The following is a 23,898-nucleotide window of genomic DNA, read 5'->3' as shown; positions in this document are numbered from 1 at the left end:
TCCGCATAATTGGGGTGTATCCGATTCCGAGAAACACACGTGATTGTTACCTTTTATGGTAATGTAACAAACACCGATGAATTCTTGGAAATCAAAAACTAACAAACAAACCTTCATAAGCAATTGTTTCTGCGTATTATTCTTATTGTAGTTTGAAATAGCTCTCTAATCTTCTAAGTTGTGAGGGCGTTTTAAGTTCTAGCGATTCCTCTTTTGAAAAGCCACACAAAACAGAAGGGATCATGAATGTGCGCGTTATTGTATAAGACATCAATCCTCGACAGAGAACATGATAAACCAGTGAAGCGGTAAGGCCGGAATTTCCTTCCGCTTCTTCAAAATACAAACTTAATCATCGTCTTCAGGTGAGTCCGCAGTTCTTGAAGAAAATGAATACCTCTTATCTTTAGCCCTACCAGAGTTAGGCGCGTTAAATTTGATTTTCGATAGCACATGGTTAGTCAATCAGATTAATAATTAATGACAACGGGCAAGACTTTGATTTCACGCTCAAGGTGAGCAGAACGAACGACTTGGTAAACTTGTGTGTCAATCAAACAAACATTAAGCGAGTGATCGCAAAAAGTAATAGCACCTTCTTGTTGAAGATTCGCGCGCCAATCACACACGCACGCACGCACGCACCCACGCACTTTATACTTTCGCGCCCTGAGTGGTTTAGAACCCAGACTTCTATCCACCTTACTACTGCCTCTTAAAACTTCTTCTAATAAATGTTTTTATGGTTTACCTTTCGATTCAAACCCTGTTAAGCATGATTTGTGATCTATGCAAGACCAGAAAGTTGCGAAGAGAATTTCCCTCAGATACTGTCACAGATAAATGTGACCATGCGCCTCTACATTGCCTTAGGGTAAGTTTTATTTATTTATTTATTTTTTTTTCTTTTTCGTACACGGACTTCATGAACCCTAATAGCTATTGTATTTTATTAAACTTTCTTGTATCTAAACAGTGTGTCACGAAGTATGTTGAGAAGTATCACAAGTGTTCTCAGTGTTTACAAGCTGTAAAAACCAGTGATCCACGGTACTGTGAGTACTTGGAAACCTTGGAGAACTTGTTCCCAAAATACAGTGCTCCTGCTGCCACGACTGAAAATGTGGAGGCCATTTCGGATGGTAACGAGACAATATCTGTTGTCATGCTTGGTGGAGACAGTACAGTAGTGGCCTTTAGACCAAGCATGACAATCCAAGATCTTAAAAACTATGTGCAGACACGGCTCGGACCAGCCCCACAAAAACAACGACTATTGTATAAAGAAAAAGAGCTTAAGGTAAGGGGGATATGTATTGATTGTAATTTGATCATTGCCTTTTGCTCTCTTTCAAGTACAGGCACAGACTTGCGTAAAAGCGATAAAATTGAGGTGTTTATTTTCTTGTATTTCAGACTCATTCAGGTACAAAATGGGCCACCTTACAAGATTACGCCGTACAGCCGTTTAGCACCCTACACCTCATTGTGGTGTTGTATGAGATTAACCACTCCCTTGACAATGCAGTTTTTGACCTGTTTTGGGGCTATCCCTCCAGCGGACGTGATTATTTGGATGCGTCTGTTCTCATCTATAGTGGGTCATTCCCTCAAGGCATAGTGGACTTTCGTCAGAGAGCCTTTAGTGGCATTTCCCATTCTGGTGACATGATGGATGAGGCAAATCGCCTCGGCCACCATACCATACGTGTGCAGCTGAAGTCTTTGCCCAGCAACATCAACAAGTTATTTTTCACTCTGAGTGCTTGGAGTTCCCCAAACATTTCAAAGTACCCAAATCCCAGTCTGCATTTTTTTGACGCCAAGGAGCCTAACAAACAGCTCTGCAGTGATCAGATGGGACATGCAGCATACTCTCAGGCCGTAATCATGTGCAGTTTGTCCAAGATTGACGGAGTTTGGAAAGTTTTCAGTTTGCGTACACTATCAGCTGGAAATGCAAACAATTATTCTCCGCTGCAGCAGACAATCGGTGGCATTATAGCTCAAGGACTGTGTTAAATGTTACTGTGAAAGTTGATTAAGTTTAGGTAATTCAATCAGGCTAAAAATGCTGATGAAAAACAATGATATCTTCGTTAACCCGCAATTCACCTGCCAGTAGGACAGCCCGTAGCTATAGTGTGCTCATTATCACACCCTCAAAAAAAAATTCAGACTGATGTTATTATCGGCACAAAGACTGAGCAGATAACCAAAGAACTTAAAGCTGATTTAAGCTTTCAGTTTACGATCTAGTTGGACTAGATATTGTGGTAAAACCTTTGAAATCCTACTTGCTGTTTCTGACAGGTTTTGTACTGAAAACATATTCAGTCATATATTAAAGTTCACAAAGCGAACAGGTGGACAATGCTTGAATCCTTAAACCAGAGTAGCATCAAACCATGTGTGATATTCAGTCATGTCTGTTGTCCACAGAAGGCAGTTTGATTGAAGAGAAAATCACACAAGAGTATCAGCAGAGAAAATGTGGGAGTTTTTGGTCGAAGCATACAAAACATTCCAGTATATCAGGGTTTTCATAAGGTGGAGTTCAGTTGACCTTTTTTTTTTTTTTATTTAAGAAAGTGGAATAGCCAATGTCACAAGCATAGTAAAGAACTGCGAAGTTATTGTTTTTATTGTCAACAAATTCAACTACTGAGGTTTTCCTTTCAGATATTACACTTTGGTTTACGTTTTACATTGAAATAAACCGCATTTGATCATTTGTATAATGATGCAAAATCACTGTCAACTGAGGATAGCGCCGCTAGTTTGTATGAGGCGGCAAAGTAGAATAATTAACAATTCTTGACAAAACCTAGTCAGACGGACCATTATTGTGTGATTTGAAACACTTTCAATTGGAGGAGCATCGACAAAACCCATGTGGGACTTAAGATCCACTGCAGTTTGTTGAATTAAAATGGTGCAGAAGAATACTGAGGATCAGGTGGATGGAGCGCCGAACTGATAAGCTCGTTCCAGAAGGGGTGGGTACAAATCAGGCCCCAATGAAAATTATCCCAAAACGAAATAGCTGACAGATTTAAGTCAGGTCATCAGGGCACACAACCTGTGCAGACAACTCTTTGAAGGAAGAGAGGATGTGAAGCAAAGGCAAGGACAAGCAAGAAGACCAATGTGAATGATATCAGGCAATGAACAGAGAAGAGGCGTCCAGTGTACAATTGTTACATGCCAGAACAAGATGGAGAGAGCTGAGTCATCAATGCCCTATATAGTCACCATAGGGGATGGGAGTGGCCAAAGCAGTACCAGGTAACCCTTGCATTACAGAGAATTAATTTTTTCAACCTTTTGGAGTCAACCTAGAATTGAACAATTTGACGCGTTGGGTGATGTCGTGTAATTCTTGTGGGGAGTGGCCTGTACCTGGCGTTGAGAGTAAAATGAAGTGCCGTAGTGAAACGGCGCACTAATAGCTAGCGGCGGAGTGAAAGACGGAGAAAGGTTTTAGTTGGGTCAGGTTCCTTACCCGATGCGATCCAAATCAAGTCCACATTACAAAACAAGAGAAGAGAGTTTGGATGTAAAATATGTCTTACTAAGTTTAATAGATATTAAGTTTGGCATGGTTCAAATGTTGGAATTTTCATGAGGCGAAACTTACACTGATGAGTAAATGAACTCTGGAACCAGTTTCTTTCCTATAGTTTCTATTAAAAGAGTTCATAGTCTGCAGCAGGTCTCTCTCTCCTCTGGAAATAAGGCTTTTTGTCTTGGGTTCCAAAGCCCGAGGGGCTTGAGAATCTTTTTTGTGCTTCTTAAAGTTTAAAAAGACACCTGTGCCACTGATCTCTGGTGAAACGTCTTTTCATTGCTCTCATCTAAGTGGGCTAGGAGCTTTAAGAGCTTGCGATTGAAATAACTTCTTAGACTGATATTTTATTTCCCTCGTACATGAAAAAAATTATTCTTGAATACAACTGTAGAGAATAAGGTGTCCTTGTTAAATACAATCATATAATTCTAAAATAGTTCCACACAAAATTTATAATGTAATTCTCTATCTAGTGTTTTGATAATCGACACAAGTGTTCCTATTTCCCATCATTGGATAGAAAATTTTAGACTGCACAAAACATTCATATCCATAAATTGAACATGCATTAATCTACTTTATTTTTATAAAATACTTCAATTGTATGTCAGTTAGATGTTTCAGATCTTTAGTTCGTGCTCTTTAAGTTTAGCATCTAATGACTATCAATTTGAAAAAAATATATATATTCCTTTTCCTGCTACAGTTGCTAGCTACATTCGGTACAAATTAAGCACACTTACCTTGCACTTAACCCTTTCACTCCCGAGATCTCATTAGTAATTCTCCCTATTGTCTGTGATACAATTCTTCTGATGTTTCTTTAGAGAACTTTGTATCTGATCAACTAATAATCCACTGGTTGATCATTTTTGTTACTCTCATCGCTTGTCTTCTTGATATTTTATTAGTATTGTAAAGAGAAATTAATTTTGTCTTGATCACTCATGAGAGTGCAAGGGTTAAAAGTGATATGAATAATCAGTCACAAGTTTTCAGGTTTGGGAAAAATGCAAATTGTATTTGTAGAGGATTTGTTTAAATAAACATCAGAGGTTCCCTGACTAGACAGCTAGTTTCTAGTGAGCACGGTTGTACATCTCCTTGTTTCAGAGTGTTTCAATCATTTTTATTCTAAAATAAAAATGAATTTCTATTTTACATGAAACACATGCAGATATTTCTTTCAAATAAAGAAAAAGAAAAAAATGCCAATTAATCCTATTTTAAGAATGCTACACCTACATATTCCTCAGTAAACATCCAAACTGTTCCTAATATTCATACGATTCCACCCTCCACAGTGTGTTTTCCTGATTTCCCCACCCATAGAATTTCAAATTTTCCTCTTCCCCTATTTTTTTTTCTTTTAACCTCCCTCCCCCTTGGGTTTCCTTCCAGGAAGTACACATAGCTATGGTTCCTTCAAGAACCACATAATTCCAGTGAGCTGCTCACCACTTTCAAATAATTAAGGGGCCTTTAAGATGGAAATTAAAACAAGATTCACCACCAGGCCCTTTAGTTTGTTGACTGAAAATTCACCAATAACTTATTTGCATGGAAATAAGTATAATTATTACCATTACCATTCCCACACAGACAAAGAGCATCCGTTAGCTCACTTTACTCAGCCTTCATGGCTTCTGGTTTTTAGAAACTTGATGAGTGGGACAACAGAGCGATAAAAAACACAAGGCTTCCAACTTTGTTGTTCCTTTTCACAATTCTGCCTCTCAAGACTCGGACAGAAAAGTGAGCTATGTTGCCTGTTCAACCCTCCTCCTACTATAGCTTCCCTATCAATAATACTATTGTAATCTAGCTAAATTAATGATCAATAGCCAAGAAATGCATGAAGTCTTTCTTGTTCTGAATTGGTGTTCTTGTTGGCCGTCCCAGATCCTTTCTTCCTCCTTTGTTTGTTCTGATTTCTAGGAGAACTGGGCCTTCAAGGGATCTCATGTGTGTGACAGCTTCCGATATTTCTTCTGGTTGAGTTGCCCTCATTACCTAAAATGAAAATGAAAAGTAAAATTTTCATTAATGATTAAGATGTGTAAAAAAATGAGAATTATGTAGATTAACAGTAGGATATTCTCAACCCCTCAATAAAAATTAGCTTAGGGCATAAAAATTTGGCCAGGGAAGTTTACATAGGAGCCAGAAAAACCGTTGATCTCCAATGCTTAATGAAAACCCCGTCACTGCAATTGTTTGAAATCCCATGATCCCAAACAAGGTGAAAGTTTCAACACTCAACCCATGTGTAAATTTGTGATGTAAAAACTGAGACGCCTTGCTTTATGAAAAACCAGCAATCCTTTTGGATTGACATGAGAATTATTTAAAAATGAAATACAGCACAGAGGAATCAACATACCGTTTTATACCCACAAGCCTGGGCTATGGTTAGAAAATCAAATGAGTCACTTAAGCCACTGGTCGGCTGACCTCCAACTGAGTCATGGCAGCCATTGTTTATCAGGATGTGTTTAAAGTTGGGTACTTCAGATTGTCCAATTGTAGCAAGGGCTCCCATGTGCATGAGGACAGCTCCATCACCATCCAAACAGAAAATCTACAACAAAGGGTTTCTTTATCTTTAAATCCCCTTCTTAATCCCCTTTCTCTAAGAGTCACTAGCATTTAATTTCTCCTTACAATATCACCCCTAAATCACATTTATTGAGGTCACAAGTCAGAATAAGACAAATGACCTCAAACTAAAGGACCTTTTGATTGCTAGACACAGATTCTCTTTATCAGCAGCCCAGTGAAATGTGTGGAGACCAGCGATATTAGGGTGTAAAAGGCTAATTCAAAGATCACAAGAATTTTCAACTGTTGCTTTGATAGTGATGTGCAGATTTCCAATCACTGGTCAATTAAATGACAAGAAAAGTTACCAAAACACCCTTAATTAAGTTCATGCCTGTAATTCAAATATGAGTCTTGTGACACTGTCACCGTATTATTTATTGTTAAATTGCAGGAACATAAAAAGATTCAAATGGCTACAAAATCTGCAGCAAACTTAATTGGCTCTTAGGTCTTCTTTTGACAGATCACTCATTTAGAGCTGTCTAAAGGCAGCCTCCAGAAGGAAAATCTTGCCAAAAGCTTATGGATCAAATATTTGGAAAACAACAATTTTCTTCTCTTCATCTTTTCCTAGTTTGCTCTCCTTGTTATTAGAGGTTTTAATAGTTGTCATGCAACATTATATCAATATAATGCTGAACTCATTAAAGCTAGTCAGAATATTTTACTGGGAGATAACATTCTCCAAATTAAGAAACCTACTAATTGGTTAATTTTCTGTACCTGTCGTTTTGGTCTAAACTGAGCGATACCAAGTGCAATGGCTGAGGCATGACCCATGGATCCAACTGTCAAGAAATCCTTTTCATGACCCTGACCTCTGGCCACACGGTGTTCAAATAGTTCACGCGACAACATTCCAGTTGTGCCTACAACCACATCGCGGTCTTTAAGAGAATCAATAACAGATTTTAAGGCTCCTTCTCTGTTTAATGGAAACCTGTAGGAAGAAGATTTCAGCGTTAGACCATTTAGCTCCTAAGAGTGACTAGAATGTATTGTCTCTCCTAACAGAATCACATGCGAATAAAACAATGAGGACATGATAACAAAGGAAACCATCATCAACTTGGGAACCCCTTGACTGTAAAAAAAAAAAAATTATTGCATCTGTACCACTGGAAATATAGAGAGTACAGTAAGAAGTTTACCATAAAGTTTGCTGTTACTTTGTTCACTCACCCTTTGAATGTTAAAGCAAGAAGACTTTGTAGCTTTACTACTGGAGAATTTTGTTGATCATATTATCTTCATTGAACTTACATTTCTGGTTCTTTTTCCAGTTTGAATGGCAAGAAGTTCTGTCTTCTCACCAACAGACAGTACGGTCCTTTTGATGTTTCCATATGCTTTCTAGCCACATACAAGGCCTACACATTCATCAAAAGATCATAAAATGATTAGTTACAATAAAAAACGTTTACAACAAATTTATTAGTTAATGTGGTCTGACCTTCCATTTCGGAGAGGTCCTGAAAGAGATTGTCAGTGGTCACAGAAAAAAACGTAGGCAAGATAAACTGATTAAAAGTCATTATTTGAATATAGGCTGATGGTTTCTAAAGAAACTGTTTGGGGCTGCATCGGTGGGGGCAGTGAAGAATACGTCAGGTTGTCAAAGTACTTCATCTGAGTCAGCAGCTATGGTCAATTTTAGAACATTGCATTGAAATTATCACAATTTACGATATTACACAACTGACACAATTCAAGAAAATTGTTTTAGAGCGATGTATAATGTACCATTTAAGAATTTACTGGTTGTGCTATTTTTTAAGTCAAGCACATCACCCAGAATTACACAACACTTACATAATTATAATGCAGATAGAAAAAATGTTGCCTTACCTGTTCAGCTCCTTCTTGGTAATCAGGCAATACTTGAAAAGCAATTCCACATGATGCTACAGATTAAATGGAGAAAAGATGATCTAAGAGAAAGTTTTTGGCTTTGCCTAGTAAGTGTGATAAGTTACAAGCTCTGCCTTTGGGCAGCTAAGAACCTCCAGCCACCCAATGTGTTATATACAGTAATAGCACAGGGTTTGGATTTTTGACAAGTCACCAATAGGAGAGTGTTAGGAATTTCGTTGAGAACTCTATGAGAGTCACAAGGTTGCCCAGCAGAACAAAACCATGACAACCTAGGGACAACCACCATCCAGTACCTTTATAATGAGGATCTCAGTATAAAAATAATAAATTTTCCACTTCATAATTGGAAGGAAGGGGGAAATAAGAGTACGGCAGCTTCTGAAGAGTGGACAAGAAGAGCAGCAACCAGAAGAAATAGCCCAACACCAAACAAAGCACCATGAAAATATCTGAGCTCTATAAGCAGGGGGAACTTGGAACCAACCAGATTAAATCAAGGCCCAAGGTTAACTACCATCATTGTCTCAAGTTTATACATGTGATATAACTTGTAGCCACTACAAAAATTCTGACAAAAAGAATTTTAAATTGTAAATAACTCGAGAAATTAGTTCTCGTGAGAACAGGCAAGAACTGATTTCTATTTTAAGGTTATTCTGCAGTCTGTGACATATGGTATGTTAGTTTGGGGCTCTTGTGGTGGAGTGTTTTCTCAACCTTAGAATCTATACATGTTAGAGTGGAGAAAATAATATTTAACTTGGATTAGTGTATGCCAAGCAAGGAGGTTCTTGCCACAGTAAAATGGAATACCTTAGAGATTACATATGAGAAATGATTATCAATCGTAGCGCTTCAGGCTTATTATCATCTTTTACCATGTCTTATGAACTGTTGTTTTGAAAAGTATGTAAGTAGTTACAACCTCAGGAGGAAAATGACATTTAAGTTACCTAGACCTAAGACCGATAATTTTATGGTCAAGAAATCATGCTCATACAAGTCAATTACTCGGTGGAACACTCTGGAAAATCAAATGAGATCAATTCAGGACATTGATGTGTTTAAAAAGTCACTCAAGTGTATTTTTAAGCCACGTATATTATAATGATGTACTATGTAGAATTTTTATTGTTGTAAATATGTAGAAATCTTGCATTAGTCTTCTTGTAATTACTTAGGAATTTAGTCTTACTGTTTGTACACGACCACATCAGCTTTTGCTAAATTCTTTATTGTGTTTAAATAAATGTTGCTGTTGTTTTATTTACCAAGAATTCCAGGTGTAGCCTGCCCCTGTATCATGTGTTGTGGTTCATCTCTCTTTCCAGGCTCTCCTCTCCATCCAACTAACAGCAACATAGGTATGCTGTACACACTTGGCACAGCCAATGACATTAGAGGATTGACAATATTACCCAATCCAGAGTTCTGGCAAAAACAAGATAAAACAAAAAATAATTTTCTCTATCAAATACTATTTTTGCTAGCTAAACAGTCTTGGTAATCCTTCCCAAGCCAAAATGTTTCATTTAGTGCACAAGGTTAATGCCTGGCTAGTTCTAATCAAATAACAGAAGATTCCACAAGCTTGAGACAAACAAAGGAAACAAAAGAAGAGAACAACTAGCTGTTACATATATAAGCCTATACCATGTTCAAAAAAAACCAAATTTGTAACTCTGACACCTTGTAAGCTTTCGGTTTGACCTTGTTGAGCTGCGTCATTGCTGTACTTTGCAATGGCAATTAGCAGTGAAAATTATTATTATTGCTTTATTTTTTTTGTTTCTACCTTTTTGTGAACTTATTCAATTATTATGATTATATTTTAGGGCTAGTGTAATTTTATCTCTTGAACAATAAAGACGCATTTTTATTTTAGCATAGACAATAATAGTATTGATGATGATGAAAAGGATTAGATTGTAAATAAGATTTTAATTGAAATCGGAACTACTATAAGGTCGTTTTTACTTTTAACTTGTAAATAGTTATTTGCTTCGAGTGTTAATAAAGTTTGATTATTATTATTATTATTATTGGAACATACATTATCTAGAAACTTCTCCTTGCAATATCTTAACATTAACCAACATTCAGAGAATAGAGAGCTTAAAATCCTAAGGGGTATGATGTTGAAATAATATTTAATTTTTTTGTTTTACTACCTTGAGAGAAAGTTATAAAAATTAGGAGGAGGAATAAATGAAGGGATTCCAAGAGTTGGATAGATAGAATCTAACTGGATTAAGCAGGGCTCGAAATTAATGGTAACCCATTAACCAATGGTTGGTAATTTTCAACATTTAGTTACTAAAAATTTGTCCAACTAACCCGACATGGTTAGTAAAATTTTCTAACATATTTAAACATTGGTAGACCTCAGGACAAAGAGCACATAGACCCGACTCTCAGAGGAATACTTAGAATACTCAAGTTGTTAAGTCAACTTTAACTCTTTTTAGAGAATGTGCTGTAGAAGTACTGTTCTTGACTAATCATGGTAAATGAGAGGGAAATAAAATAGGTGCATAATTTTAACGTTTTTGAGGTCACCATGCAATTTCAGCTACTCTTTAATTTATTCTAGTCATTATTATCAAAATGTTCAATAACTGAGATATTGTAACTTGTGAGCTTGGATACCAAACTTTATAATTTGGTTAGTAAAAAAGATGTCTACTGACCCAAAGGGTTAGTGATCCAAAAATTAAATGCAAGCCCTGGGTTAAGACACTTAATTACCTGGAGATACACAACTCCAGCCCTGCCTGTAGCCATATGATAACCAGCTGCTAGAGCAATGGCTTGTCCTTCATTGGCTGTTATAACATGTCGTGACTTTGGCGTCACTGATGTTACATATGCACAAAAATCCTTTAGTAAAGAGTCTGGAACACCACAGAAGTAGTCCATGCCATGACTACACAAGGCATTGTAGAAGTCTTTAGGGTTTAAAAAGTCTCTCACCAACTCTGTATACTGACCAACTTCTTCATTTCGCTCTTTTTGCTCAGAGACCTAATAAAAAAAAATCTCTCATTAATCCTGTTTATCATAAACCCCTTGAAAAATCACAGTACCCTATCATATATTGAAGTCTTCTAGAAAATATGAAATATGTCACCCCTACACCAAGGTTAAGCAACCCTTTCCTCTCAAAATTGATTACTCGATAGAAATAATGATCAATGATATTACAAGCGTTAACAAAAGCAATTAAATTTTTCTCGCTTGTCACAGAAGAAGAGACAAATTGATGTAATTTACCATGGAAAGGTATATCAACCATTCCAACTGCTTAAAAACATCCTTAATGTAATTGCAGAGTATTATGATCAAATTCCAAAACAGGAACAGATTTCATTACTAAACTGTAGGACAGAACATGGGCAGTTTCCTCTCTCTTAAACAATGTTGTATTTGTAACATCTCTGGTTAACTAAACATAAACAAGAAATTTAAATATGCCCTTTCTATTTGTCTACCAATATTTTCTTTCAATATTCCAGCTATATTGTTAGTCAAATGTACACTTTTTTCCTACACATGATGTCTCTGTCTGTGAAAGCTTTGGCTAACATGAACATCTCTACTTTGACACTCGTGCAGTTCTGATGAATGATTGTTGAATTCCAGTGATTTAATTCATCATGAGAAAGAAAACCTTGCTTGACTAGTGGACAAAGGAAATTACGAGAAGTGCCGGGAAATAATCAATTTGAAAACTTGCATTTGAATTTTGAGCATATTATCATCCAGCAATGACTCTCTAGCTGTAGGGGTCCCAAAATTTAAGGCACATTAACATCCCATGGCATGCATCTGCAGTGCTCTAAATTTGTTAAACAACCCTCCACATTAATTGGGAAAAAGTAAAGGTGTGTTTGCTTGTTAGAATAGTTGTTCACTTATCTTTCAGACAGAGATGAATATAATCATGTTTGGTTTCTGGCTGTTTCAAATTTACATTTGGGTAGTTGAGAAATGTTAAATATTACCACCACCAATATTAATTCGTTGTCCGTCCAACGCAAAAACCATCAGTCCAAACACAATCTAGGGCCTCAAGTTCACAACCAGAGCGATCTTAAATAAAAGTCATTCCACGTTCTTCGAATCACAGAAACATGAAAAACCTTGGTAGCCAATCTTAGTGGGGCTTGGTTAATTTTAAAGCACGCACAACCATTCAACCAGAAAACCTTTCAAACCAAATCAGAACACAATTTGCTGTATAACAATGCGATTACAAACGTTGATTTCGAACGTTTCACATAAAAAAATAATACCCATCAATTCACAGAGTTCTCTCTTTAAAGGATTTTTGTTAGGAAGGTTTTTGAAAGACAACATTGTTTCACGCGTTCAGGACCTCACAAGACGCACCAATATAACTCAGGGCGTACGTACAGCAAAAATATCGTGTTTTAAATGACACTTGTTCGATTACTAATAAATTTAAAGTGCGAATTTCAAAATCTATATGAATCAAAAAATACATGAAATAAAATCAACAAAAATATTGGAAGCAACCAAATAATGTTATAACCAATGTTCCTTGACTAATGACTAATAATTCGAGTTGATGAAGTTATCGAAAAAAAATGCAAGGGAAATTAACGCCAGCATAGATATAATTATGCTGTGACTGCTCAGTGTATTCGCGTAACGCGACAAGAACATGTAGCGTGATTGCACAATTTCACAAAAACTGCTGCTGGAGGGGAATCAAGGGATACATATTACTTTCTCCGGATATAGTAATTTTTACGCTCTTCAGTTTCTTTATCTAAAATCGAGAGATAAAGTTCACGCATATACACAAAGTCAAAAAATTACAAATATCCCGCGAAAATATTTCAGCTTTCACGACGTATATTGCTTCAATATAGTTTCGGATTGAGGTCAGCTAAGCAGAAAACACGTTTACGTTTATCCTCCTTTACTGTGACAGATCTTCTAACCGGCAAACGAAGTTTGCAAAACAAGTAGGGAAACTCTGTTACAATTCATCAATTCAATTGATGGAGCTTGGAGCTAAGACGAACACAGCCTAAAATTACACCGAGAAGACGTCAAAAACTCACATACCTGGTTCTCAGGATTGACTGCCTGGAAATAAAAGAAAACGATGGAGTAAGATTACGAAGAAAATTGATCGATTTTAAAATAATAAACAATAAAGACGACTTCGCTTACATCTGTGCATCTGTACGATCCTAGCGACAAGCATCGAACTTGGGACAACGCCTGTCAACAGAAATTTATTTTACACTTCCTTTAGTATCAGAGTTTCAAGAAACTTGCACGGAAATATTTATTCATTATTTTTTTCCGAGGGATCCTTACTTGGAGGTTCAAAAGGGATTTAAACCGGCGAAAAAGCGAAAAAGACCTTAATCCATTCACTGCCATGATCATTCGTATCTGAAATTGACAATTTATTACCAACCCGTAAAATTACGACACGCTCTACTAATTGCGCAAGAGCATAAATCTATGGTGATAACGAACTGACCAATCACAGGCTCGTTACCAGCGCGACGGTTTCCCCGCAAAATTTCTTTAAAAAGACAGACACAAATATAAGAGACTCCCCGAGGAAATCAGACTGTGTAGGGTTTACTTTTTTTGTAACTGATTTCTAGTCATATAATAATATTAGCATCACTGAATTGTCAGATGAGTTATTTGTACGCGTAACCCTGCTTAAACAGTTTTGAAAGAGGTTTAATACCTCGACAGAAAATAATAATTATCGCCAACGATGTCGTAGTCTGAAACTTGGCCTAATTTCGCAAATTTTGATCTTAAAAAGCGAAACACGTAAGCAGGCTATAATGTGTTCTTGGCGTAAACTTAAGCGAGGTTACTGTAGAACCCCTATTAATTGTTAACGTTTGCTATAATTTTTTTATCGACTCACTTAACTCTACTCGGATAAAAACACGGGGTTGTGCCGAAGTTCTAACTTATATTTCTGAGATTGTACATGTTAGAATCAACAACGGTAGCTCTAAATTGGAATTAAACCGGGGCCGGGAGGATAATGATTAAAACCAAAAAGAAACAGGACGACATATACGTAAGAAGAAGAAGCAGAAGAGGACTTCAGGATTTTTTTTTCCGTTCTGGAAGATAAACGCTTGAATGTTTTGTTCTCCCCTTATTGACAACCTCTTTATATTTATATTTTAGTATAATTTCAGAGCTGAGCAAAGAGTTTCCAGCAATCTGATTGGTCGAGCAGTTCTTTATATGTCGCTATATAAACCGCTCCACGCGGTTTATATAAAATGTTAAAATAAAATGTTAATAAATGTTACTAAAATGTTATGATTTTAGAAATTTCTCTGTTGTTCAGCTCTAAAATTATACTAAAACAATTATTCGCCTCAGGTTCGGTGAATATTGTCGGATAATCTCCTCGACTTCGTCTCGGGCATTATTCGACGATATTCACCTCGCCTTTGGCGAATAATTGTTAATGAGAGTATCAGATGTTGTCTAGCAACCTGGCTCCCATGGCCTTTTTCCTCAGTTGGGGGTGGGGCGGGAAAAGCCCTGGGAACGAGGTTAGTTGTTTAGAGAATTCATTGAAAATAAAAAAAAATAGTAATAATAATAGTAATAATAATATGTCCATGCATATCCTTATACTAATTAATTAAAATTTGGCATTTTCCATTACTGTAGTCGTGCTGCTTTTTATGACAACGTGGTTGGTTTGTTTTGTAAATATCAGCCCCGGCATTCGGCGCGTCTCCCCTCATGGAGTTCTGTAAAGCTGCACCCACTGTCCGTCGTGAGATCTGCCTAATCAACCGGTTCAACAATAGCGGCTGTACAGTACACAGATTAACGCTCCTCGTGTTTTTTATGTGCTGATCTTGCTGCCAACTGTGTAAACATGAATGTTCTCCTCTTTGTTTCGCGAAACTCGGTACAATTGCAATACTTCTTTGTTTAAGATTATTTCGTCGAGCTTTATGAACATTGAATAATGGCGTGCCAGAAGCGGGAAAATGATAACCCTAGTTCGAACCCCTTTTCTTTTTCCTTTAATTTCTAAGTTCATAATGTATTATTTTGGTTCTTATGTACCTTGAGATTGCCATGTATTACATCGTTTTATTACACGACTCGGTCAGTCAGAGGGCCAATAACTAAAATTAACCAATCAAAATGCTCTATTGCCGGTCAATATTCTCTCAGTATTGGACCGGGCACTGTCCCGAATGGTCCCGAATGATACCGCACTTGTGTCCCTTTGAACCTCAGGCGTATAACAAATCTCTTATTAACCAAGCTTGCTCGGGACCGTACTGGAAGAATATCGGCCTTCGGTCTTTTTTGTAAGGACCGAGCGCGGCGAGGTCCGTACTGTCAAGACCTCGGGCCGATATTCTCCCAGTACGGCCCTCGCGCTTGGTTAAAAAGATATATTTAATCTGAGACAGTCTTAGAATGATGAATATCTTACTGAAGCTACTCTGGTATCTTCATAATCCTTTTTACTTTCTACTTTAAATATATATATATATATTTAAGTCAGTGGTAAACTAAAATCAGAACTGAACAAACCAAATAAACTTCCATTTGTGGGGAGGGGGTTTGTTTTAATTGACACATTCTTTGAGCTTACCTCTTGTTGTCCAGGTGAGGGAATGATACACATTCTCAATGTAATAAGTTAATGAGTCCAGTCAAAGAGTAGTTTCAGAGAATGAAAATCTATTTGTTTATCCCTCGGACTGAAGTAGAGATATTTCAAACATGCTATACGAGCCAAAGTTTTTTTTTCCACTGCTGATGATTGTGGCTTAACTGAACGGGTAATGCAACAAATTCAATTTGATCGTTGTTGGCACCTTGTAAGCCAGAAATGAAATAAGAAAAATAAATTTCCGTTTCGATCTCCACTAATTTTCAAAGGTTGGCGTTTATCTCGTACCCAGACCCTACCGTTTAACTGTAACTGAAAAGTATGCTTGGCCGTTGAAAGTCTAGGTACTAGACGAAGGTGGTACATACGCCTCGCCTGAAAGGCAAAAAAAATTTTTGCCTTCCTTTCCACTCCTGCTTTTTTCTGCGTTAAGCTGGAAATACTGTAATGAATTATTTAGTTGTCAGAATAATTTAGTCTTTTGTTCAGTTTACATGAATTCAAAGTCCGAAACGAGGTTCCTAAGAGGGTCTAAATGAAGTCCCCCAATCGGTGACTGTCTTGTCTAATAATAATGTCTAAGTGTACGTGCTTAGTTTGTCTGCTGACCTTGCTTTGGGTCCACACGAAAGTTCTAGTTTTGGCTGACGCAGTCAAAGGCTGATTCGGTTGAACGGTAAATCAACAAATCGACAGTAGTACTAGTTAAGCTTGGTCTGTACTTTTATTGACAACGGACACAACGATATTCGTCATCACAGTGGTCAAAATGTTGTGGACTCACGAGGCGCATCTGAGTGAGTCCGGCAACATTTTGATCACTGTGATAACGAATTTCGTTGTCGATAAGAGTACAGACCACGCTAAAGCAATATTGATTTGTTTTCAATTACCACAATTAACATCGACGTCAAATAAAACAGTCATCCATGTGTGAGAGCTGGTTAAAGCATTGCGTGACAAGTTGACGCGTGCAGGGTTGTCTCTATTCTTATCGACAACGGTGAATTGGCCAATCAGATTGCGACATTATTGCCAATATTGTGGTAAAAAGCAATATTGCCCTGTTTTTTCTTGTAAAAGTGTTTGGCCTAGTGTTCCAATAACAAATGTTAATCTTCCGAGGTCAGTCACCTAACAGCCCCCTGCTCATGCCTAGCACGAATGAATATATAAGCCGTGTACGTAAGAGTTACTTGGTAGCTGTACATGTGCAAGTCAGTGAGAAGTGGTTACAGATACTCAGTGAGAAACTTTCAGTGAGAATAAAAAAGTGAGAGTCTAAGAGATTAACCAGAGTTACACAGTTCGCTCACCAGTTCGAAACACGCAGGCTTTGCCGCTCGTGTTAAGCGTGTGATATGCGCGTGACTGTATGTGTCCCAGTGACCTTTCTGTCCTCTCTTTCTTGATTGTTGCCTCTTGCTGACGGTCGCGTGAATTAGCGTCTCAAGATCATACAAGATCATATGATACATCGCGAGCACACTACGTTTTATGGAATATTTCATAAATGTCGTGAAAAAACTTGAGCTTCCTTTCTTTGAACTTTCTTTTCGTCGCAGCCTTTTTGTTTCCCCGCCAAATGTGGACATAGAAAACGTCTCTTTACCGGAAGAAGTTCCAATTCTCTTTAATAATCATTTTGTCAGTCGACAAGGACATTTCAACTGGACAAGCACTTCAACAACAAAACGATACCGCTTTACCTTTGTTGATAGATGTTTAAAAGTGCGTTAGAACAGAGATGGACATCAATATATTATTCTTTATTCCGGAAGCACAGTTGAGAGGCTTGGCGTTCCTCTGATGGTACGGAATGAACCAAGATGCTTTGGCAAGGCATCCTTAGGTCCATTAGATGCTGATCTCGACATCATGTTTTGCAGCTCGGATGTTAAAGCTTCCTTTTCTGGTGAGGAAAACCTTCTGATTGTGCCATTTGCAAGCGATATTAAAGGCTTTACAGGGCACGCCCAGCTTATATATTTCACTCCTACAGTCAAGAAACTATTGGTCAGTTCAAACCTTCTCAAACAAAAAGCAAATTCAGTCATTCGGAATACGTGCTTGAAAAATCTCCCATGCATTTTATGTTGTTTTGGAGAGATTGTCTTAACCCCTGCAGTTAGTCTCCCTTCTATGGGACCTACTGTGAAGCTCCACATTGCCCCTCTTTTCGAGGCTGACTTCACCATCTTTATCCAGTGCCCTTAGGGGCCACCAATGATTGACTGGGGCATGGTCTTCCCGTCCAAGGTACTAGCCCAGCGCAATAGAAGCAAAGAGAATCATGTCACTTGGCTGTCATCTGGTGGCCAAATCAGCACTAAGCGATAAAGACAAAACAAGCTGGAGGTCTTCCTTTTCCCTTGCAGAGGTGGAGATTTCTAAATTTGTCTCAGATACAGTGAGGATATATTTTCTGGCTCTGAAAATTATCCTGAGGGACCATCTTCAACCTTTCAACCTTTGGAGCCAAAACTTACTTCTTCCCACATAAAAATCAGGTCTGATTTTCACTATTGCTTAAATAGTGCTCTTTACTGCGAGGATCGTGCACAAATACGATAAAAAACTATCTAGCTGAATACTCTTGAAAAGATTCCAGTATGTTTCTGGGTGGAGGATAGCACTGAAGAATGTTTTCTAACATTGCTGACGGAGCTTCGTGATGCTTTGCTGTTCAGGAATTGTCCCCATCACTGTAGCCACTTTAATTTGTTTGAAACAAGAGATTCTAGGTTATGCACCAACGCAATGCACATACGGCTTCGGCAAAGAAAGTAGAACGAATTCTAAGCGACCCTGCTCCATTCATTTATCACGATGGAGGCTGTTTTCTCATCTTGCTGCTCTCACGTGCCGCGAAAAATCTTTCCTCAACAAAGCATTAATCAAATTTCTGCAGTATACAATGAGAGTCCAATTTTTGTAGACAGACATAAAGACTCACGGGTAGGCAGTCCCTCTGACCAATCATTTCCTCAGTCCTCGTCTCCAAGATCTGAAGCTGAACTTCATCCCAACATTTACTGTGGAGGAGAAGACGGACAAATAATCACTTGTGAACCAAATCATCGGGGCATTTCTCTCATATCCACCAAGAGCCCATTTCGCAGCTAATTAAAACTGGAGACAAAGACATCCTACACTCCCCTCTGCGGGATGCTCAACTCCGAACAGATATCATGTGATGTTAATACGACGAATGTTTTCAGACAACTTCGAGTTCGCTCAGTTGCGTTTTGTCGATCTTCAAGACACTCTAGTCAAGCTATATCCATAATATCTTTCAGTCAGCCTCTTAGGTGAAAATTTCTAAACGTCTGGCATTTAGTCCAATTGAGACCGTGCCCGGCAATCTGATCAGAAGCGTAGAATTTCTAATTGTCGACAACCAAGCAATAGTATTATTATTGTTACCATTTATTTATTGGTTGAATGTCAATTAGTCTCTATATTCTTTAATTATCTTTCTCTTCTGGAAAAAGGTACTCATAAATAAATGGTAACAAATAATAATAGTAATAATAATAATAATAATAATAATGATAACAATAGTATTAGTAATTAGTAATGATCTGAAACAGGGTACTCATAAATACGTCAAGATTTAACGTATGAAATGACGGAATCATTACAGAGATTTCGCACCGCGTTTACGTATAATACGTGAAGCGGAAAACTTTAGCTGGCCCTTTCACGTTTCACGTTTCACGTAAAATATCGTGAACCTTATTGCTTTACCTTCGCGTGAGCTCGCGTCACTTCAGAATGGACTAGAGGCCGTCTCATAAGTAAATGCGAGGTCTTGCAGCTGTCTGCTAAGGGACCGGTCATTTATTAGAGGGGGGGTGGGTGCAAATGGGGTAGGGGGTCATACCTTTTTTGTGCACCTGAAGATGGGGGGGCTGTATAAAATTGTACAACCATTTCTGAGGGGCCATGTATTCTTTGTTTCCGTTCCACAAAAAAGAAAACACTGAAGGAATCAACAACAAATCAAATATGAGTTATTATCAAAGTGATGGCATAACAAACCAACATAACATGGTGTATAGCAGTCCTTTCACACCGGAAAAAAAAAAAAACTTCATGTATTACTCAGTATTACTCAGTATCACTGTCCTGGGATGTGATGTTTAACGATGGCTCCCTTAGTAAGCAGACAATAGCAGTTATCGATGACTTGAAGCATCACGGGCTTTGCACTGCATCAAACAAGCATGCAAAGCTAATGGAGGTATAAAGGCACATTATTCAACAACAGATACAGGGTTTTACACAAGAGGAGGGAAGTCCACTCTGCAGTAGGGAAAATGAAGAGGAATACTCATCTTCTGAAGAGAAAAGCGTTCAAACGGACTATGTCCTTGCCGGGATTGGCTCGAGTTCAGAGGATGATAATGAGAAAGGCGATGATATTCAGATCACAGTGACAACTACTAGATCTGGGAGGAGGGCTAATCGCTATTTGCTTTAAATAGTTCGGTGAGTTTTATTTAAGTTGTGTTAAAATTATTTCTGTGGTTGAGGGTGGGTCATCTTATTTCATGTACAGACTCGAAGGGGGGGGGGGGGGGGCCACATTATGTTATGCAGTGGCAAGAACAGGCCCACGGGAAATTATGTATAGGAAAATTAAAATGCACCAGCCCACCGCCCCCCCGCCTCTAATAAATGACCGGTCGCAGTCCCTAACTAAAAGTGCGGTATTTAAAGAATTTGCAACATGAAACTTCAATTTTCCTCGTATGACTTGCAGGAAATAGTTGTGATGCAATCCTACGTACATGGCAAAAGTAAAACAGCTTACTTCACGAAGACACTGCAAAGCGCGACCGGTAAACGTGAAAAAAATGGCGGGAAAAACGTGGTTACGTGGTCACGTGGTCACGTGGTTACTCTCGCCATTCACGTTTCACGTAAATGCGGTGCTAAATCTCTCTTTCGAAAAGCAGCAGCACGCAACATCGCGGAAATACGTTTTGGTGACGTCACAGTGGTCAGTGGTCATCAACTTTAGGCTGCCAAGCGCTTCGATGTGTTTTGGTCGAGTGAGCTCGATGAAAATATGGTTTTTTTGCGTGGTTTTAAGTTGGAAAATATCCATGATACTTCCCCTTGTTGGCTAGATTTGATCCTTTGAGTGAGTTTTTAATACTAAAACCACGTCTTAACGAATAGCGGTACAGGGGAGTCATTTTGTTTGGAGTTGTGAAACTGCAGCTGAAGAAGGCTGGTTTGGCCAGCCGAAATATATTGCTCCGTTTCAAAACTTATCTACGTTGTATCGGTCTTGCCTCTATTTTTATATTCGTTATTTTGGGCCGATTGGATCACTGTTGATCCAACGTAGAAGAGTATTATTATCGTATGATGCACGATCCTCGCAGCATATAGCGAATTTTTTTCAGGTCTGATTTTCGCTATTGCTTAAATAGCGCTATATGCTGCGAGGATCGTGCATCATACGTATCTAATACCGCAGTTCAAAATATATGAACTTCATATATTCATTGCATCAGATTTATCGTCACGGGTTTATTATGAATCAACTCAACGGCCTGCTCCCAGTTGGCTTGTTAGCTCAATTGGTAGAGCGCTGCACCAGTATCGCAGAGGTCAGTGGTTCGAATCCCGTACAGGCCTGATTTTTTTCTGGTCTGATTTTCGCTATTGCTTAATAGCGCTATATGCTGCGAGGATCGTGCATCATACGTATCTAATACCGCAGTTCAAAATATATGAACTTCATATATTTCATTGTATCTAGTAGTATTATCGTCCACGGTTGCTTATTGAACATTTAAAAAACAGCGATAGTTTTTTAGAGAAAGCAGAAGATTACTTCTATGAGATACCTTTCCAGCGAATCTGAAGACTGGTTGGTTTTTTAAGTGTAATTAGCATGAAGCGATACAGGTAATTGTTGTGTTGTGAAAATATTTACACTCATTTGAGTACGCCAATTTCACTTGTATCTCTATTTTTAGTGCGCATGCAAGAGTCGTGGCGTGGCTCCTTTTACCACCTGGACAGATTCTGAAAACATGTCTCTACTTGTCACGGAACTGTTACCATTTTAGGAACTCTGCAACACACTTTGGTCATCATATATTTTGTCACAACATCTAGTATTATATTACGTCTGGCAAAGGTCAGTGAGGGGTGTTTATTATATGGCTGCGTCTCACAAGGACTGGGAACTACCGAATTCACGAATTTGATTGGCTGAAATCAATATTGAAAGCGGACTAGATTTTCCCATCTAGACCGGCATCTAGACCGGTCTAGAAAAAAAGGTACAAAGAATATAAAAAATTGGCATATAAGACCACAGCTAGGTCGGTCTGTATGGGAGAATCTCACTGCGTTCGGTCTGTACTGGCGACCTCGGTCAAGATTCTCCCATACAGACCTCCCGCTCGGTTAATAAGAACTAAATATGTTGTAACGTGCAAGGACTACTTCCGGTCATATGACGAGTCGCGTCCGCTATATAGCTTAAGTTTTATCATTGCCAGGGCTGGACAGTGCTTGGCAATGCTTGGACAATTCGCACCTTTGGGAGTTATAGGGTTAAAGAAACACAGCCTTGGTTGATACCTTTTATTCACTTCAGATATCTGTGGTTTTCCATATAATCTTGTGATCAGTTGATGTGAAAGTGTAGAGGTAAGAAGGTAATGCTTAGCGAAAGAAATAATTGAGCTAGTATACTTTAAATAAATTCAATTTTGAAGGTGATCTATGTAGCTTGAGAAGGTGCCTTTTTTGTTCGAGCTTTGAAGTGTTGAAGTCCGCAGCCGCCAGAGGACGCAAAAGAATGCTTTCCTTCTCGCTGCTCGTTTTTACGGCCCATTCAGCGACTCAGGTCGATTGGGAGTATACTGTTGATTTGAAATACGCCGGGATTCGATACAGTTGTAGTGTCAACTGATCACTTCTCAAACGAACAAATGAGTTATTGAAATTATCTCTGACCAAGATTAGTCTTGTTTCCAAATCATCACCATTATATTCAAATTTAGTATAATTTCAGAGCTGAGAAAAGAGTTTCCATCCATCTGATTGATCGAGCGGTTCCTTATATGACGCTATTTAAACCGCTCCACGCGGTTTATATAAAAATAATGTCAAAATAGAATGTTAATAAATGTTACTAAAATGTTATGATTTTAGAAATTTCTCTGTTGTTCAGCTCTGAAATTATACTAAAACAATTGTTCACCTTGCCTTCGGCGAATAATTGCTAAATATTGCGACCATTAAGATTATTGAGCGGAAACTATCGTTTTGGTTGATCACATTAAAAAAGGAGCCCTCGAAAGGCTTTGAATGGCGGAAGCTATCGAGAAAAGGCGTTGTTCACCCGTTTTTTTTTTATTGCTATTGAATTTCAATCGAACAAAATAATACACTCGTGATCTGTTATTTGATGTTAAATTTAGAGCAAGTAATGTAATTTTTAAGAGGGAACTTTCCCACAATGATAGGTAACAAAATCCACTTCATGTAGCAATTAAACACTATAGTACTACGTATTGGCCTGAAAGGATAAATGTTTAACGAAATGAGTAACTTAGAGAGTCAAAAATGTAAAGCAAACGTAAAGAGTAAAAAATCTTTCCTTACTCATGGTGTAGTTGATGCTCCAAAACAGTATACATTTTGCAATGAAACCGAAAAGTCCGAAAACAAAATAATTTCCGCTTGTTGCTGTTATTGATTTACCATGTGATGCCCCTTTCCCTTCGATCGGGAGTGGAATATTGCCTAGTTCAGCATTATCTTGTACTTGGGTGAAAGCTAAATTTCTTGAAAATAACGAGAAATCACGTGTCGTGCAAATATTATAGCTCGACACAATGAATTAATCGTTGTAGACGTGTATTCATCATTCGATCAGTCCTCTTTGCTAGTTTTGTGGTTTGTTGTTTTTGACGTAGTATTGCAGTTCGCGAGAGACAGATTTGACCTTTCATATTGATATCGTGTTTGCCGGTAGAAGTGGACTACACGATGAAATTCAGGCTTTTTTGACAATCTGTACAGCCTATTGAATGTAAAAACACAGAAGTGCGAGTTTAATGCTGAACATTGACGATTAAAATGTAATTGCGTGACAGTGCGTTACAGTTGAGCTACGATTTTGCCCTTTGATCTTTAA

General features: G+C 38.1%; 3 protein-coding genes and 1 pseudogene across 4 annotated transcripts in view; 3 read left to right on the top strand and 1 right to left on the bottom strand.

Moving 5' to 3' along the window:
* Positions 1-96: 96 nt before the first annotated feature.
* On the top strand, positions 97-4,658 carry LOC111344558 (uncharacterized). 2 transcript variants are annotated; one of them, XM_022951801.2, is made up of 4 exons: positions 97-365; positions 775-874; positions 977-1,300; positions 1,417-4,658. In XM_022951801.2, the coding sequence occupies exons 2-4, from the start codon at positions 776-778 to the stop codon at positions 2,020-2,022; spliced, it is 1,029 nt and encodes a 342-aa protein (XP_022807536.2). In that variant the 5' UTR covers positions 97-365; position 775; the 3' UTR covers positions 2,023-4,658. The 2 variants fall into 2 exon arrangements, with proteins under 2 accessions (XP_022807536.2, XP_022807534.2); XM_022951799.2 differs by lacking the exon at positions 97-365 and having other exon boundaries at positions 374-874.
* LOC111344557 (uncharacterized) lies at positions 3,896-13,516 on the bottom strand. Its single transcript, XM_088753980.1, has 10 exons — positions 13,406-13,516; positions 13,256-13,306; positions 13,148-13,168; positions 10,799-11,074; positions 9,322-9,481; positions 8,024-8,079; positions 7,439-7,545; positions 6,899-7,115; positions 5,955-6,152; positions 3,896-5,584 (listed from the first exon to the last, which is right to left on the bottom strand). Exons 1-10 carry the CDS (start codon positions 13,475-13,477, stop codon positions 5,402-5,404), a joined length of 1,341 nt encoding a protein of 446 aa, XP_088610106.1. The 5' UTR covers positions 13,478-13,516; the 3' UTR covers positions 3,896-5,401.
* A 3,635-nt stretch (positions 13,517-17,151) lies between these two features.
* LOC148736086 (uncharacterized) lies at positions 17,152-23,362 on the top strand (annotated as a pseudogene).
* LOC111344563 (uncharacterized) overlaps positions 19,613-23,898 on the top strand; it is a 10,354-nt gene continuing 6,068 nt past the window's right edge. The window contains exons 1-2 of the mRNA XM_022951804.2: positions 19,613-20,216; positions 21,722-22,403. The gene's annotated coding sequence lies outside the window, so the exon portion shown is untranslated. The remainder of the gene's footprint in view (positions 20,217-21,721; positions 22,404-23,898) is intronic.

The sequence above is a fragment of the Stylophora pistillata genome, chromosome 3 (assembly GCF_964205215.1).
Source record: "Stylophora pistillata chromosome 3, jaStyPist1.2, whole genome shotgun sequence".
NCBI classification, from domain to species: Eukaryota; Metazoa; Cnidaria; class Anthozoa; order Scleractinia; family Pocilloporidae; genus Stylophora; species Stylophora pistillata.
Note: the sequence above shows the minus strand (reverse complement) of the source record. Positions and strands in the feature narration are given on the sequence as shown.